Raw genomic sequence first — 17,739 nt, 5'->3', positions numbered from 1 at the left:
GAAGCGGGTCAGAGGAGTGCTTCATGCCTTTTGTGTGTGTGTGTGAGGTAAAATGTGAGTACAGATAATGGAAAAGGGATGGGGTAAAATAGTTCCTTTTGGAACATGAAGTGGGTACTGGGGATGGCCTGTATTTATACCGGGTCCCAAATTGCTCAAGGACAGAACTACTTTGGGATCTGAGTGAGAGATTGTTCCCCAAAAAACTTCCTCCCATTCCACCTGGCCCTTTGTTCCCACTTGGACAAAGGGGGTCATGCCCTCCATGAATGGACAGACTTTATAAGAGAGGAGTATGGTGAATATTTTAGGTCATATCACTTGAAGACTTAGGAGGTAGAACCAAAGCTGATCTATCTCATGTATCCTAAATATTGACTATTCTGCTGTCATGATATACAATGGAAGGCAAAAGTTGTTTAACACAGAGGACAATTTCATGACAACATATATTGGCTTGAGAAGACATCTCGACAAAGTCAGAACATTGAAGGATAAGCTTATTGAGCTTTTTATTAGGTTAATTTTTGTTAGTGATAGGAATTTTTTATTATTGTTTTTTGGTTTTGAGGTAGGATCACATTCTGTAGCCCAGGCTGGCCTCAAGCTCATTATTTAGCCAGGTTGACCTTAAACTCATTGTAATCCTCCTGCCTCAACTTTCTAAGTGCTGGGGATCATGGGCCTGGAAGGCACCACAGTCAGTCACCCAGCTTAATAAAAATTTAAGTAGTTGCAATTCTTAAACACTGACCAGTGGGGAAAAAGGCCCTTTGGAGTTACAGTTGACGAGGAGAAACGATGATGGGGATTTGTAGCCATGATCAAAATGCCTGATAGAACAACTTGAGGCAGGAAAGATTTCTTTTAGCTTATGGTTTCAGAGGTGTCTATCATAGCTGGAAGGACATGGTAGAGGGAAGTAATTCTCAACATGGCAGAGAGGAAACAATAAAAGGTTTTCAGGAAGGACCCATGGCTAGATAGCCTCAAAGACCTTCCCCTAAGGAGGCCTCACCTACCACTAATGCCATCACATTATGAATCCATCAGGAGGTTATTGCATTCCTTAGGCCACAGCCCTCATGGCCTTATCTGGAAACAGCACTGTAGACAGGATTGTGCCTTGCCAATGTTCCAGGTGTCTCAAAACCCAGACAACTTTCAAGTCAAAATTAGCCATCTCAGGATCTAACATTTGTTGCAAGTAATAATATCCACATGGGAAACCTATACACAAAACATCAAGGATCTTTTGTGCCTTGATGTAGATAAAATGTGAGCTGAGAACACTAGTGTGTACCTGCTGGCTTCACCAGACATAGGAGGCTGAGGTGCCAGGGTTGCTTGAGTCTAGGAGTTCTAGGCTAGCCTTTGCAGCATAGTGAGGCCCAGTTTCAAAAACAAAGTGCATTTAGGAAGCTAGATATGTAGCCAAGAGACGGCAGAAGGAGTCTGCAGCAGTGACTGCACTTAAGTGTCCAAAGAAAGTAGGCTGCCATGCACATCCGCACGTGTCCTGACATCGAGATAACCCTTTCCTGCTCCAACACTGCCCACCTTGACATCCTGCCCAGGTAGGTATTGAAAACAATCTCTGGCACCATCCAAAAGTCTGGTTTTTACCCACTGATCCACATTTTGTTTTAAAAAATAGAATGTTCGTGGCACACTTGGGAGGAAAATGCAGGTGGGTTGCTGTGAGTTAAAGGCTAGTTTGGTCTATGTGGTGAGTTCCATGCCAGTCAGTGTTACAAAGAGAGACCATCTGAAATAAACAAAAATAAGCAGAAGGGTAGCCTTCGGGTTTGGCCTCTAGTAGCTCCCACTGCCCATTGACTGGGACATTTGCTGAGTATAATCAAATTTACAGGTGGGCTTGGACTCGGCTTTCATATCTGCAGGACGCTGAAGAATTCATAATTCCAAAGAAGTTTAATAGAAGTTTGTTTCAGCTGCTTCGCCATCTATGCACATCTAAGAGAGAAGCACCTAAGAGCAACACTAGCCGATGTGGAAGGGTAAACAAAGGAAAATATTGAGTCTGTTGCTTATTTCATACTGTTGTTCTGTCAGTTTATTTACAGTAGGGTCTTGCCTTTAGCTGGCCTGGTACTCCAATGTAGCTCAGACTCTGTCCGGTCTTTTGTTTGTTGAACCCCTTGTGGCACAGGTTAGCCTGAAATTCACTATGCAGATCAAGATGATCCCAAGCAACTAACCTTTCTGTCTCTGCTTCTCAAGTACTGGGCTTACAGGCCTGCACCACTATGCCCAACTTCTAAGGCAAAGTAAGAACTTTGGGTCCAATTCAGGGGGATTTCAGTCTGGGAACCTGCCTCTGACTCCCAAGTGTCTGGTCACAGGACCATCTGGCATATCTCTGAGACTCCTCTGTCCCTCTGGATTGTTTTATTTTCTTGTCTCTTATGGCTAGTATTGTTACTTGCACATATTAGGGCATTTAAGAGGTTTAATCCCAGGCATGGCGGTACATTCCTGTAAACACAACACTCAGGAGGCTGAGGCAGGAGGAATCAGAAGTTCCGAGCTAGCCTTGGCTACAACAGTGAGCTCAAAGCAAGCCTGGACTAGAATGTCACCTTGTCTCAAACACTGCTGCACATTTTAAAACAATGTAATTCTTTTTTTTCTCTATGAATTAGAGGTTTGTAAATTTTTTCTACTCACAACCCCTTTTCAGGAGAGAAATTCTTACAAGACACCTGCATTTTATGTCTGACATTTACTGGTAGAAAAATCCCCAAACACAACCTAATTTTGGCTGTGGGTCTGCATCTGCCTCTATCAGTTGCTGGATGAAGTCTCCCTGATGACAATTGGGTTAGGCACCAATCTACGCGTGTAGTAGAATATTGTTAGGCATCATTACATTGATACTTTTCTCTCTACAGTTGTGTTTGGTTCTTTTCTAACACATCTCCAATTGCTCTCACACTGATCTTTTTTTATTATTTATTTTTAAGTTTAAATTTAGATTAGAAACAAAGTTGCTTCACAAGTCAGTTCCAGGTCCCTCTCCCTTTCCCTCCCCTCCTCCTGTGCCCTCCCCCCAACCCCCCATTATCCCCTCATTTCCCCAGGGAGGGTGAGGCCCTCCATGGGGGTGTCCATAGTCTGTCATTTCATCCAGGACAGGGCCTAGACTCTCCCCAAGAGTTCAGGGTGAGAGTTCATCTCACATTGTTGGATGGGAGTCCAAAGTCCATGTGTATACTCGGGATGAGTACTGATCTACTGCCCAAGGCTCAATAGATTACCTAGGCCTCCTCACTGGCACCCCCATTCAGGGGGTCTTGATCAGTCCCATGCTGGATTCCCAGGCATCAGCCTGGGATTCCAGAGTTAACCCTTGTCAGGTCAGCTGTTTCTGGGGTTAAACCAGCCCAGTCTTAATCCCTTTGGTCATCAGTCCTCCCTCTCTGTTACTGGCTTTCTTGAGTTCAGCTCAGTGCTTAGCCATGGGAGTCTGCCTCTTCTTCCATCAGCCACTGAATGAAGTTTCTGTTTCCCAGACTTTCTGGCCATGGAATTGTAAGCTGGTACTCCCCAGATCTATGTCTAAAATCCATATATGAGAGAGTACATGCCATGTTTCTCTTTTTGTGACTGTGTTACCTCACTCAGGATGGTTTCTTCTAGTGTCATCCATTTGCCTGCAAATCTCAGGATTCCGTTGTTTTTTTCTGCTGAATAGTACTCCATTGAGTAAATGTACCACATTTTCTCTATCAACTCTTAGGTTGAGGGGCATCTAGGTTGCTTCCAAGTTCTGGCTACTACAAATAATGCTGCTATGAACATAGTGGAACAGACATCCTTGTTGTATGACTGGGCATCTTTTGGATATATGCCTAAGAGTGGAGTTGCTGGGTCTTGTGGTAGGTTTATTCCCATTTTTCTGAGGAATCTCCATACTGCTTTCCAAAGTGGCTGAACAAGTTGGCACTCCCACCAGCAATGGAGGAGTGTTCCCCTTTTACCACATCCTCTCCAGCATAAATTGTCGTTGGTGTTTTTGATTTTAGCCATTCTGACAGGAGTGAGATGGTATCTCAGAGTTGTTTTGATGTTGAGTACTTTCTCAAGTGCCTCTCAACCATTTTAGACTCCTCTATTGAAAATTCTCTATTTAGTTCTGCAGCCCACTTTTTAATTGGATCTTTTGGTGTTTTGGAGACTTGCTTCTTGAGTTTTTTGTAAATTTTGGAGATCAACCCTCTGTCAGATGTGGGGTTAGTGAATATTTTTTCCCATTCTGTGGGCTGCCTTTTTGTCTTGCTGACTGTGTCCTTTGCCTTACAGAAGCTTCTCAGTTTCAGGAGGTCCCATTTATTCATTGTTGACCTCACTGTCTGTGCTAGTGGTGTTATGTTCAGGAAGCTATCTCCTGTACCAATTCGTTCAAGGGTACCACCCACTTTCTCTTCTAAGAGGTTCAGTGTAGCTGGATTTATGTTGAGGTCTTTGATCCATTTGGACTTAAGTTTTGTGCATGGCGATAAACATGGATCGATCTGCATTCTTCTACATGCCTGCCTCCAGTTATGCCAGCACCATTTGTTGAAGATGCTTTCTTTACTCCATTGTATATTTTTAGCTTCTTTGTCAAAGATCAGATGTTCATACGTGTGTGGGTTAATATCAGGGTTTTCAATTCGATTCCATTGGTCTACCTGTCTGTTTTTGTGCCAATACCAAGCTGTTTTCAGGACTATAGCTCTATAATAGAGCTTGAAGTCAGGGATGGTGATGGCTCCGGACGTTGCCTTGTTGAACAGGGTTGTTTTGGCTATCCTGGGTCTTTTGTTTTTCCATACAAAATTGATTATTGTTCTTTCAAGGTTTGTGAAGAATTGTGCTGGGATTTTAATGGGGATTGCATTGAATCTGTAGATTGCTTTTGGCAGGATTGCCATTTTTACTACATTGATCCTACCTATCCAAGAGCATGGGAGATCTTTCCATTTTCTGAGGGCTTCTTTAATTTCTTTCTTTAAAGATTCAAAGTTCTTGCAATACAGGTCTTTCACTTGTTTGGTTAGCATTACCCCACGGTATTTTATGTTGTTTGTGGCAATTGTAAAAGGTGATGTTTCTCTGATTTCTTTCTCAGCCCTTTTATCATCTGTATATAGTAGGGCTACTGATTTTCTTGAGTTGATCTTTTAGCCTGCCACTTTGCTGAAGGTGTTAATCAGCTGTAAGAGTTCCCTGGTAGAGTTCTTTGGGTCATTGATGTAAACTATCATATCGTCTGCAAACAGTGAAAGTTTGACCTCTTCCTTCCCAATTTGTATCCCCTTGGTCCCCTTTTGTTGTTGTATGGCAATGGCTAGAACTTCAAGTACAATGTTGAAAAGGTATGGAGAGAGTGGACAGCCTTGTTTTGTTCCTGATTTAGAGGGATTGCGTTGAGTTTCTGTCCATTTAGTTTGATGTTGGCTGTTGGTTTATTGTATATAACTTTTATTATGTTTAGGTATGTTCCCAGATCTCTCCAAGACCTTTATCATGAAGGGGTGTTAGATTTTGTCAAAGGCTTTTTCAGCATCTAGTAAGATGATCATGTGATTTTTGTTTTTCAGCTTGTTTATATACGGTGGATTACGTTGATGGATTTTCGTATGTTGAACCATCCCTGCATCCCTGGGATGAAACCTACTTGATCGTGGTGAATGATTGTTTTGATGTGTTCTTAGATCCGATTTGCCAGTATTTCATTGAGTATTTTTGCATCAATGTTCATGAGGTATATTGGTCTGAAGTTCTTTCTTAGTTGTGTCTTTGTGTGGCTTGGGGATCAAGGTTATTGAAGCCTCATAGAAGAGTTTGGCAAAGATCCTTCTGCTTCTATTGTGTGGAATACTTTGAGAAGAATTGGTACAAGCTGATCTTTGAATTTCTGGTAGAATTCTGCACTGAGGCCATCTGGACCTGGGCTTTTTTTGATTGAGAGACTTTTGATGACTGCTTCTATTTCCATAGGGGTGATAGGTCTATTTAAATTGCTTATCTGTTCTTGATTTAATTTTGGCAAGTGATAGCTATCCAGGAAGCCGTCCATTTCCTTTAAATTTTTGAATTTTGTGGAGTACAGGTTTTCAAAGTATGACATGATGATTCTCTGAATTTCCTCAGAGTCCGTTGTTATGTCCCCCTTTTCATTTCTGATTTTGTTAATTTGCATGTTCACACTCTGCTGTTTGGTCTCACACTGATCTTAACTGATTTCAGGCAGTAAATCTGGAGCACCTGGAAAGCTACTAGTGACTGATGTCCACACTGATAATTCTACTTCACTTGTTTTGGGGTGTGATTTGGCACACCTATTTAAATGATTCTATTTTGGGATTGTGAATCCCTGCCCAAGGCTTGGATATAGTAACTCAGTAGTAGAATGCTTGCCTATTATGTCCAAGGTCCTGGGTTCAGTTCTCAGTATTGCCAGAAACTCACTGTTAAAATGCATATTCTGTTTAGTATGTCCAGAGTTAGGCTCTGGGGTTGTGGGTGTCTTAATGATATTTTGTTGGTGACCTTTCTCTAGTTCCTAGACCACACATTGAACAGCAAAAGCTGGGGGAGCATAGCATAATTTCCTTGCTCAAAACATCACCGGCCTCCTCTTAGCCACTACAGTGGTTAGATACCTGGAGCTAGCATCAAGACAGCTAAGGTTCGACAGGTAGTGGTGGTGAATGCCTTTAATCCCAGCATTCTGGATGCTGAGGCAGGTGGATCTCTGTGAGTTTGAGGCTAGCATGGTTTACAAAGTGAGTTCCAGGACAGCCAGGGCTGTTACACAGAGAAACCCTGTCTTGAAAACAAACAAAAAGACAGCTAAGGGGTTCTTTGACAGTAGTGGCTCTTAATGTGACTATTATCTAAATGACTACAGGGAGGTTTTTATTATTTTTTATTCTCTCATATATTACAACCTGTCCAGTTTCCCTTCCCTCTCCTCCCCCCACCCAGTCTCCTCCCCCATCTCCCCTCTCCCCCAAATTCATGCTCTCCTCTGTCTCCCCTTAGAAAAGAGCAGGTCTTCCAGGGACATCAATCAAACATGGCACAATATGCTACAATAAGACAGCAAGTCTGGACCAGGCAACCCAGCAGTAGGAAAAGAGTCCCACAGCAGGCAAAAAAGTCAGTGATTACCCCTGCTCCCACAGTTAGGAATCCCGTAAGAACACCAAGATACTCAGCCATAGCATATTTGCAGGAGACCTAGATCAGACCCCTACAGGCTCCCTGAACTCTTCGAGCCCCATGAGTCCCTCTCAATCGATTCTGTGAGCCATGTTTTCTTGGTGTCCCTGACCACTCTGGCTCCTCCTATCCTCCCCCTCCTCCACAGGATCTCCGAGCTGCACCTAATGTTTGACTGCAGGACTCTTTATCTACTTCCATCTGTTGCTGGATGAAGTCTCTCTGGTCTCTTTGATGACAATTCTGCTAGGCTCTGGTCCCAGGACACTCTGAATGAAGGCAGGACAAACTGTAGGTCAGAAGGTTTTGTGGCTAGGTTGGTGTCCCAATCCCCCTCCACATGAAGCCTTGTCCCCCAGGCAGATTTTAAAACACACTCATTCCTGCTCCATATCAGGCCTACTGACTCACAATATTTAAGATGTATATATGTGTTTTGAAATCACTTTCCAAGCAGTGATCAACAAGCATTGGAAAGTCATCTGTGCTGCTTCTAATGTAGTTTCCTATTAATTCAGGTTTCTCTTCCCTTTTAGAGGCTTCCTGTACCCCAAACTGCATTTGCTACATAGCTGAGAGTTCCTGATCTTCCTGCCTCCACCTCCGATATGCTGGGATTACAGGTGCCAGCCATCCCAACTGACTTACTCTTTCATTAATTCAACCAACACTCGTTAAACCTGTCCCATATTAGGTTCTAGGAAAAAAGGTGAAAAGAGTGTCATCTTTGCCTTTGAAGGGTTAACACAATAAAAACCAAAATGAGAGCATTTTCAATTCCTGGACATGGTGCTCCTTAGCATCCCAACATTGTCAGCCTTGATCAACAAGCCAGACTTTCCCTTCCCTACCCCATTATTCTAGTTGACATTCCCCTCCCCTTGCAGTGTGTGTGTGTGTGTGTGTGTGTGTGTGTGTGTGTGTATGTGTGTGTGTGTGTGTGTTTGTTTTAATTCTGGGACAAAATACATAGGCTAGCCTCTTAATTTACAATCCTTCTGCCTCAGCCTCCCAAGTGCTGGGATTACAGGCACACACCTCTACATCACACTCATATTTCTTGAAACTCAAAATCCTCAGACCTGGGGAGAAACAAGAATTTGTCCAAAAATACAACAAAGGCCTGAGAACACAGCTCAGTGGTGGAGCATTTTCCTCTCAAGATTGGGGCCTCTGGTTTAATCCCAGTATTGGGGAAGAAATACTCCAAAGTTAAATAAAGACAATAGATGGTATTTATAGGAACTTCTACGTGCCACCCATCACTCTATGTACTTATTAATGTAGCCTTTTCAATTTTTCACAATAATCTATGAGAAAAGCATTACACTCCCCATTCTGTGATGAGGAAGGAGGCATAGACTTCACGTGCCCAGCTGCATACCAAGCAGAATTAAGGGTTAAAACATATGTGTGTGTGGGTCTGCACGTGTGTGCACACATGGGTGGTGCTACTAAAAGCCAGAAGAGGGCGTAGAATCCTTGGCGCTAGAGTCTGAGGCAGTTGTGAGCTGTCTGACGTGGATGCAGGGAACTGCACTCTAGTCCTGTGTAAGAGCTGCAAAGGCTCTTAACTGTTAAGCCATCTCTCTAGCTCCTTTTAAACCATGTGTTTACACCCAGATAGGGGCAATGCTACAAAGAGAGCAACGCAATTCCCAGGCCTAAGAACTTTTGTGCTTGTCTCACCACTCAGATTCAAGCAGGAGATCAAAGACAGGCTCTTCCGTTACCCATAGGATAGTGTAGGTTGTGGGGTTTACTAGGTGCTCAGTAAATGTTTAGTGAAGAGGCTGTTCCATCTCACAGAGGCGGAGTGGATCAGTAGATTTTTGGAGGCTGAATCCAGGGCCTCACCGTGGAAGGCAAACGTTCTACCACTAAAAAGCCAGTCAGGCACTACATTCACAGCCCCAAAGTGATTTAAACAGACCAACAAAGAAGCAACAGAGCACCCTTCCCTTCCCTGCCCAAAGCAGGACCCTCCCTCGTTGGCCCAGCTTCCACTCTGCGTTCTGTCCTCCCAGCCAGCAGGTGCCCCTAGACCCCCGGCTCCTCCTCCGTTGCCGTCACAGCCTCGGCTCCCCCCTCCCTCCCCCGCAGCTTCCTGTCGCCGCGATCCGGGCCCTGGGCTGTGGGCGCCCGGGCGCCCGAGGCTTCCCGGTGCGCTCGGCCAGGTAACAGCACTCGCCGGCGGCATGGGCATTGGCCTGCTCTTGGAGCAGGCAGGGACGGAGGCGGGCGGGCGGGCGGCCAGGTGCGCTCGGGCTCCTTTGCCCCGGGGCGCCGGAGCCTCTCTGCGCCAAGCTCTGGGCACCCGGCTGGATGCCTAGATAACGGTCCAAGATGGGGCGATCCGGGCTGGACGCCGGGCGTGGCCGAGGCCTTGGGGCACGTCCCCCGGCAGGCTGCAATCTTGCTGCTGGCTCAGAGCCGCGGACTGAGCTCGTCCGAGGCCTGGAGCCAGGCGCCCGCCCAGCGCCGCTGCTCTCCGGGATGGGGGAGCCCGAGCAGCGAGCTGCGAGAGCCTGGGAACCTCCTAGACCCCACACTAGACACGAAGGCTCAAGGTCACAGAGCTGCGTCTGCCGTTTACAAATGCCTGCTTTTTACTGGAGTGTTTGTAAATGGGTTACTGTTTCCTCTGTTGGGCCAGGGAATTAGGATTCAGAGAAGAGGACTCTAAAAATACTAATCGCCGAGTCCCAATCAGCTGATCCGCCTTACTGGCCAGTGACCCTGGCCTTTCAAAGGAAGTAAGAGGGACAGCGCTTTTCACTTGGGTACTTTGTATGTCTGGCCCTTACTCTGAAGATTGGCCTACAAGTTTCAGAAAATGTGCCTTAGAACTGAACTGACCCCCCCTTTTTTTCTTTCTGCCCTTTTTCTGTTCCCTAATTTTAGTTTTAAAACATTCTTCAGGTTAAAGTGATTTTCCCACTTTCAGGGTTGTGATGGACACCTAATTGTTTTCTTGAATGGAAATTTGATTTCTTATGAAAGCTGAGTGAAACTTGCCCTTTGCCCAAGCCCTCTCTGGATAGCATTCCTGGGAGTGGCTCGTGCATTGAGGGGTGTTGGTATGCATTTGTCAGAAAAGGGTGATCGGTTAAAGTGCAGCCATGCAGAGAATTTGCGGAGAGATGGAAATGAGACACGTAGCTGACGTGTTTGGTATTTCCTTTTTTATTTGTCCTTCCTTCCTTCCTTCCTTCCTTCCTTCCTTCCTTCCTTCCTTCCTTCCTCCCTCCCTCCCTTCCTTCCTTTCTTCCTTCTTTCCTTCTTTCCTCCTCCTCCTCCTCCTCTTTTTTTTTTGAGACAGGGTTTCTTTGTAGCATTGGTGCCTGTCTTGGAACTCATGCTATAGACCAGGCTGGCCTCGAAATCACAGAGATCCTGCCACTGCCTCCCCAGTGCTGGAATTTAAGGTGAACACCACCACTGCCTGGCTTTATTTGTACTTTCAACAGAGGAGCTAGTGTATATTAAAAATGACATCTTAGTCCTTTTTGGAGTCTACTTTTGTATGACTAAAGTAACTCAGTGTTGACTATGCTTGTCTAAATGTATCAGCAAAAATTCAAAAATGAAAGTTTTCTGACTTCACTATCTCTACCCTATCTATCCATTCATCCATCCATCCATCCACCTGTCCGTCCATCCGTCCGTCCATCCATCCATCCATCCATCCCATCCATCCATCCATCCACCCATCCATCCATCCATCCATCCATCCATCCACTATTTTGAGACAAGGTATTACTATGTAGCCTTGGCAGGCCTGGAACTCACTGTGTTGACCAGACTGAACTCCTACTCTAGGTGATCCTCCTGCCTCTGCTGCCCCAGTGCTAGAATTATAGACACCCATGAGCTACTTTGTTTCACTTTTAACTGAATAATTTCCTTAAGCATATTTTTGTATCTCAACATTTACTTAAAAAACCTTTTGCTTCCTTGTTGATAAATAATAGAGATGGGATACCTTCCAAGAGGTCTGGACTCTTTGTTTGGCTTTGTATTTACATTTGCCTCAAGTTTTGATTTTGACTGATAAACCAATGACCCAAATCCAGACCTCAGCCAAATTTAGTTTCAGCTTAACTACATTAAAATGCCTGGTATCATGGGACTTCTAGCAGAAACCAAAGTGGTATTTTGTTTATTTACTTTATTATTATTATTAAGAGAGCTTTGCCTCTGTGTGCTGCAGTGTATGTATACACCATACACACACACACACACACACAGAGAGAGAGAGAGAGAGAGAGAGAGAGAGAGAGAGAGAGAGAGAGAGAGAGAGAGAGAGAGAGAGAGAGAGAGAGAGAGAGAGAGAGAGAGAGAGAGAGAGAGAGGCATATGGAGACTAGAGGCCCAACCTCTGGTAATATTCCTCGGTCCCAGTCCACCTTGCTTTTTGAGATAGGGTTTCTCAATAGGAAATCATCTTTTCCATCTCTCCAGCACTAGAATGCACTGTTATGCTTGACTTTTTTATGTGGGTCTGGAACTCAAACATCAGGTTCCCATGTTTACCAACTGAACTGTCCTTGCTCCCATGTCTTTTTGTGTTTGATACTGGGAATTGAACCCAAGGCTTCACACATGAAAGCCCAAGAGCCCTACACACATGAAAGGCAAGTGTTCTACCATTGAGCTATATCCCTAGTCCTTTTTAATTCTGTTCTGAGACACAGCCTCTGTAAATAGCCCAGGCTGGACTTGAACCTGCTGTGTAGATCAAGCTGACTTCAAACTTGACATCCTCCTCACTCAGCCTCCTGAGTAACTGAGATTACAGGCACACGCCACTATGCCTGGGTAGTGTTGGGATTTGTGAAGTGCAAGCACGTTATTGGGTACATGTGCTTGGTTATCTGTGTATCACTATCCAAAGTCAGGGATCTCTGGAAGGTTATTATTGACACTGGGTCGTTCGTTAAGTGTGGAGTTAGTAATAATTCAGAGGGCTGTTGCTGGTTTCCAGGACACAGCTTTCATCAGGTGCTGACACAGTATCTCTAGGGGGATGCAGTCATAAATATAGATGCCACATTTATGTACAAGAGTCTTGGATACGTAGTCAGTAAAGGTCCTGCCTTCATATTATTTTATAGTAGCACTTCGGGCATATGTACAAAATGATCCGCTGCTGTTTTCTTAGGGTACATCCTTTGTTTTCCTGGTTTTGGTCTCTTCTGTCGTAGGATGGCATTAGGTCTGTGTCTGCAGGTGCTGTGCAGCCTGGGTGGCTGGCTCTCACTCTATACATCTTTCTGCCACCTGAATAAGCACCGAAGCTATGAGTGGAGCTGCCGGCTGGTGACCTTCACCCACGGAATCCTCTCTATAGGCCTGTCTGCATATATCGGCTTCATTGATGGCCCTTGGCCTTTTACCCACCCAGGTAGGTAGAAGGGACATTAGAGATTTTTCCTTAGGGATTTATGATTTGGGGGACTTAAAGATAGATTTGTATAATATTGAAGAATTATTTCCATTCTAATAATTTGTATTACAGTCTTCATTGTTAACTTTGATATTGTGTATGTCACCTCCTGGCTTCTGCTTTTCACAACTCTTTTGTGCTATTGGGGTTCTTTCTTTTCTTGCCTTTTTGTGGTGCTGGGGATTGAATCTGGGCTATGAACATGTTAGACACTGGGCTGTGTCCCTGTTCTCTCCTCTATTTTCTCATATACATGTTTTATGTGCATTGGTGTCAGATCTCCTGGAACTGAGTTAGACAGTTATGAGCTTCCATGTGGGGGCTGGTAATTGAACCCGGGTCCTTCTGAAGAGCAGTCAGTGCTCTTAACCACTGAGCCACCTCTCCAGCCCCTGTTGTTGATTTTTTTAAAAGATTTATTTATTTATTATGAATACAACATCCTGCCTCCATGTATGTCTGCACGCCAGAAGAGGGCACCAGATCTCATTATGGATGGTTGTGAGCCACCATGTGGTTGCTGGGAATTGAACTCAGGACCTCTGGAAGAGCAGTCAGTGCTCTTAACCTCTGAGCCATCTCTCCAGCCCCCTGTTGTTGATTTTTTAAGGCAGGTTCTTGTTTTATAGTTCAAGCTGGCCTCAAATGTCTAATTTTTCTATCAAACTGAAATGAAACAACTTCCTCAATTTTGTGTTTTATTTGAAGATTCTTAATTATTTTAAATATGTCAGGTCATTGTACCTCATGTCATTGAACATGAGGACACTCTGGGAGTTCCCTCCGGAGTCTGCTTTCAGGATGTGTTAGAACTGCCAGTGTCCAATTACCCAATCCTCTAGGTTAATCAATGAATCTGAGCTGGGCAGTGGTGGTGCACACCTTTGGTCCCAGCACTCAGGAGGCAGAGGCAGGTGGATCTCTGTGCGTTCAAGGCCAGCCTGGTCTACAGAGTGAGTTTCAGGACAGTCAAGGCCACACAGAGAAATCCTGTCTTGGAAAAAAATAAAAAAAAGAATTTGATGTACCTGGCAGAGTGACCTGAGTGACCCAAGAATCTAGCTGGCTTAAAGGGAGGAAGTTAGAACGTTCCCTGAAACAACAAAATAACTATTTTATGTTCTTCCACAGGAAGAACACTGGTTGAACAGTCAAATCACTCACTGAAGTCTTTGAGGTTTTATTACTATTTTATTATTTTTCCTGATATTGTTTTTAGACAGGGCCTTACTACCCAGACTTGCCTTATAGTTTACTCTGTAGCCCTTGTCTGTGACCCACACCCTTGGAGGTTAAACCAGCGAGATTGCTAAAGTCCTAGGTTAGCCTTAGCTACAAAGCAAGTACTAGGAGGACCCTGTCTCAAAAAGCAAAAACAAAACCAAAAAAGAAAAAAAAAACAAAAGAAACCCAAAATAAAACAAAACAAATAGAAAAACAAAACAAACAAAAAACCCAAACAAACAAAAAAAGAAAGCAAGAAAGAGGACAGTTTTAGACTTTAGTCTTGTCTTTTGAGACAGGCTCTCATGTAACCCAGGCTGGCCCTGACTTCCTCCCTGTGTAGCCAAGGTTGGCAGTGTCCTGATCCCCCTTCTTCTATCCAAGTGCTGGGATTATAAGTAAGGGTAGATTTTAGGTTTTGTTTTATTGTTATCATTTTTAAAAGTTTATGTTAGGAGGTGGTGGTGTACACCTTTAATCCCAGCACTCAGGAGGCAGAAGCAGGTGGATCTAGGCCAGCCTGGTCTGTTGAGCGAGTTCCTGGGCAGTCGGGGCTACACAGAGAAACCCTAACCAAAACAGAACCAGAAAGAAACTTGTGTCTGTCATTGCTTTTGTCCTCTTTAGTGGTCCTGAAAGATTTGAAAGACAATGGCAGAGGATCCCTATGCAGGTGGCCCAATTCCCAGCCATGTTGTCTTTCTCTGTCTTCGTTTGTTTCAGGTTCACCGAACACACCTCTCCAAGTTCACATTCTGTGTCTTACCTTGGGCTACTTCATCTTCGACTTGGGCTGGTGCATCTATTTCCAGTCCGAGGGTGCCCTGATGCTGGCTCACCACACACTGAGCATCTTAGGGATCATCATGGCCCTAGCACTTGGGGAGTCGGGCACAGAGGTCAACGCGGTCCTCTTTGGAAGTGAGATCACCAACCCGTTGCTCCAGTTGCGCTGGTTTCTCCGTGAAACCGGGCACTACCACAGTTTCACTGGGGATGTGGTAGACTTCCTCTTTGTGGCTCTGTTCACTGGTGTGAGGATTGGTGTAGGTGCTCATCTTCTTTTCTGTGAAATGGTCTCACCCACACCCAAGTGGTTTGTGAAGGTTGGGGGAATAGCGATGTATGCTGTGTCTTGGTGCTTTATGGTTAGCATCTGGCGCTTTGCGTGGAAGAAAAGCGTCAAGAAGTACCATGCGTGGAGAAGCAGGAGGAATGAGGAGCGGCAGCTAAGACATAATGGGCATCTCAAGACTCACTAGCCAAGGCTTGCTCCTGGTAGATGGATTAGTTTGAATTGGCCACAGGACCAGAACTGAGCTTATAGTACTCAAGAACCATAGGGCACTTAGGTTTCAAAAAAGGGCTAAATGTATCCATCACTTTAGTCATGTTCCAAGCTAAGCATATGCAGTATTGATACACTCCCTCCTACAGTGGTACTTGCACATCCTCAATGGTGACTGGCAAGTGGCATTGTATAGGGAGGACCATTGCCACTTGTTTTTGGGTCTCCATGTTCATGGGAGGCCTGATAGATATTCAGACAACTTTGAAAAGAACTTGAATCAAGTCAGTGCTGTCTCTTGTTCCTTTGGAAATAACTTCTGAGTTCCTCTAGACATTTTAAATATGTTCTGCGAATGTGCTATAAAGGAAGGGACTCGTAGGAAGGGACATGCATTTGACATTCAGGCATCTGTGAATAGGATCTGTTGTGCAAAAAGGGACAGAAGGATGGGAGTGGAACTAGCAATGACAGGGACTGTCCACTGAGCCTCCCTACTCCGATTGTGTCAGAGGTTCTTAAGGACACACTTGGGTTCCACGATTCATCAAGAAGACTCAGGGTTTAGCATATAGTCTTACGGCTTTGATTTAGGACAATGACAGGATACAGGGAAGACTCAGCAAATGGAAAAGGAAGCCTATGGGATCGAAGTATGAGCTTCTAAAGTCTCCTATTTGGATATAGGGGAGTGATTCAGTGATTCATGACAATGCACATGAAAGTCATCAAAGACTTGGTGCCCAGAGCTTTTACTGGCAATAAAAATTTTTGCCTAGCACAAGGCAAAATTCAAGATTCCACGCAACAGGCATTTGGCAAAAGCCATAGTGTTTCAGAAACAGTATGGGAGTAGTGAGCCAATCTTAACAGTTTCTGGTGGGAGCCCTTTCTAAGTTGCAGTTTGTAGGTGCCAGCCAAGGGCCAACATTGCAAGCAGGCCTTTGCAAGGATAGCAAGCAGTTCAGGCTTGCTATGTTAACTATTGAGTGCACAAAAAAACATAGAGCTAATGCTTTGGATGCAAGATGAACGAGGTGTGGGTAAATTTAGATTTACTTAGTCCTGTTGTGCGGGTTCTGCCCTACCAGGAAAAGTATGCCAGTTCTCAGGGCTTTTGTGAATTAATCTGCTAGGCATGAGAGGCCATGGCTAAATTCCATGGGGATTTACCATGTGGATTCCACTGTACTTGAGATGGAGTTCAGGTTTCAGCTCCTGGTACATACTGCAAACCAGAACCAAAGATTTCAATGTACGTATTGGCCTCAGGGTGATGAGGCTCTCTCCTTCCTTCCTTCCTTCCTTCCTTCCTTCCTTCCTTCCTTCCTCTCCCTTCCTTCCTCTCTTTTTCTTCCTCTCCCTCCCTCCTTTCTTCCTTTTTCTTTGTTGTAGATACATTCCCTTTTTACTACTTTTTTCCACCTCTCCCGAGATATGATCTTGCTTGTGTAGCACAGGCTAGCATTGAACATTCTATTCCCCTGCTTACATCTTCTCAGTGCTAGGATTACAATCCTGTGCCACCATGCCTGGCTCTAATGTAGAGCTTTAATGAAAGAAAAAAAGTATTATTTGTTAATGCATTTGCTATTTTTCCTATGTTATTTGGGTCAATGGTGATTGGCTAATTCAGTTGTTAAGCCAGGAAACTGTACTACTGAAGCAAGGCTGATGTCAGCAAGTAGTGTCAGTTCATTCTATAGTCACTGGTGTCACTAGCCCAATGAGTGACCACAGATGGTATGGGCTACAGAAACCAGTCACGGGGGAGAGGCTGGAAACATGTAGACATTCTTGCAAATGGAAAAGCACTTTAACAGCGAGACCTTTAAAGGTGGCTGCTGTACAGTTAAATGGGCTGCTTTTGGCTCTTGGGCTTTTCTGTTTTCTGGAAAGACAGCACCATGCCCCCTTTTCTATGATTTGTGTCCCAGATATGCCAGTGTGCTTCTTTCCAGAAAAACTGTGAGCAGAATTGGAAGCTGGGGAATGCTGATTTCAGCAGAAGTGTTGTCAAAAAGAGTGGCTTGGCACACGAGCAGAAAGGAAAAACAAAACAAAACTGGCTTTTTCTTTTGGCACTGTGCAACCTGCTCCAGACCAGATGAGTGAGCAGGCTTAATCTAATACTGGCTCTTGTCTCCCTTACCCCTCAGAGGTAAAGACTGTAGATCTTTCTGTTGGAGGCAAACTCAAGGCAATGTCTGTAGGTTTTTTTTTTTAATTTTTTATCAGAAGATACCTGAACAAGTGATAAGGGGGAGGAATTCTGCATTTCAGCTTTTCTTGATGTTCTAACTAGTAACCATGAAGACATTTCTCTTAGAGAACAATGTGAAGATGACTCAGCAGTTAAGAGGTCGCCTGTTTTTATAACACAGGTAAATGAAGGGCAGATTAGCGTGTGCTGTGTCTCTAGACAAAAGGAAATACTTGCATTTGAATTACTGTGTAATCATCACTGATACTGCTCAAGAAGGATTTATATTTCAATATGATTTGTACTAAATTTTATAAAAATAAAGTAACTTTTTATAGA

General features: G+C 44.3%; 1 protein-coding gene across 3 annotated transcripts; it reads left to right on the top strand.

Moving 5' to 3' along the window:
• Positions 1-4,648: 4,648 nt before the first annotated feature.
• Positions 4,649-17,739, top strand: Tlcd5 (TLC domain containing 5). Of its 3 annotated transcripts, none has more exons than XM_040729857.1 (3): positions 4,649-4,654; positions 8,957-8,964; positions 14,633-17,739. In XM_040729857.1, the coding sequence occupies exon 3, from the start codon at positions 14,737-14,739 to the stop codon at positions 15,169-15,171; it is 435 nt and encodes a 144-aa protein (XP_040585791.1). In that variant the 5' UTR covers positions 4,649-4,654; positions 8,957-8,964; positions 14,633-14,736; the 3' UTR covers positions 15,172-17,739. The 3 variants fall into 3 exon arrangements, with proteins under 3 accessions (XP_040585791.1, XP_005069465.2, XP_012968365.1); XM_005069408.3 differs by lacking the exons at positions 4,649-4,654; positions 8,957-8,964 and adding exons at positions 9,323-9,413; positions 12,444-12,643; XM_013112911.3 differs by lacking the exons at positions 4,649-4,654; positions 8,957-8,964 and adding exons at positions 9,329-9,413; positions 12,469-12,643.

The sequence above is a fragment of the Mesocricetus auratus genome, unplaced genomic scaffold (assembly GCF_017639785.1).
Source record: "Mesocricetus auratus isolate SY011 unplaced genomic scaffold, BCM_Maur_2.0 Super-Scaffold_100022, whole genome shotgun sequence".
Lineage (NCBI taxonomy): Eukaryota > Metazoa > Chordata > Mammalia > Rodentia > Cricetidae > Mesocricetus > Mesocricetus auratus.
Note: the sequence above shows the minus strand (reverse complement) of the source record. Positions and strands in the feature narration are given on the sequence as shown.

Coding starts and splice junctions, on each gene's coding strand:
- Tlcd5 (XM_005069408.3), top strand. CDS start 12,445: ATGGCATTAGGTCTGTGTCTGCAGGTGCTGTGCAGCCTGGGTGGCTGG. Junction 12,644..14,632: donor TTGGCCTTTTACCCACCCAG/GTAGGTAGAAGG, acceptor CGTTTGTTTCAG/GTTCACCGAACACACCTCTC.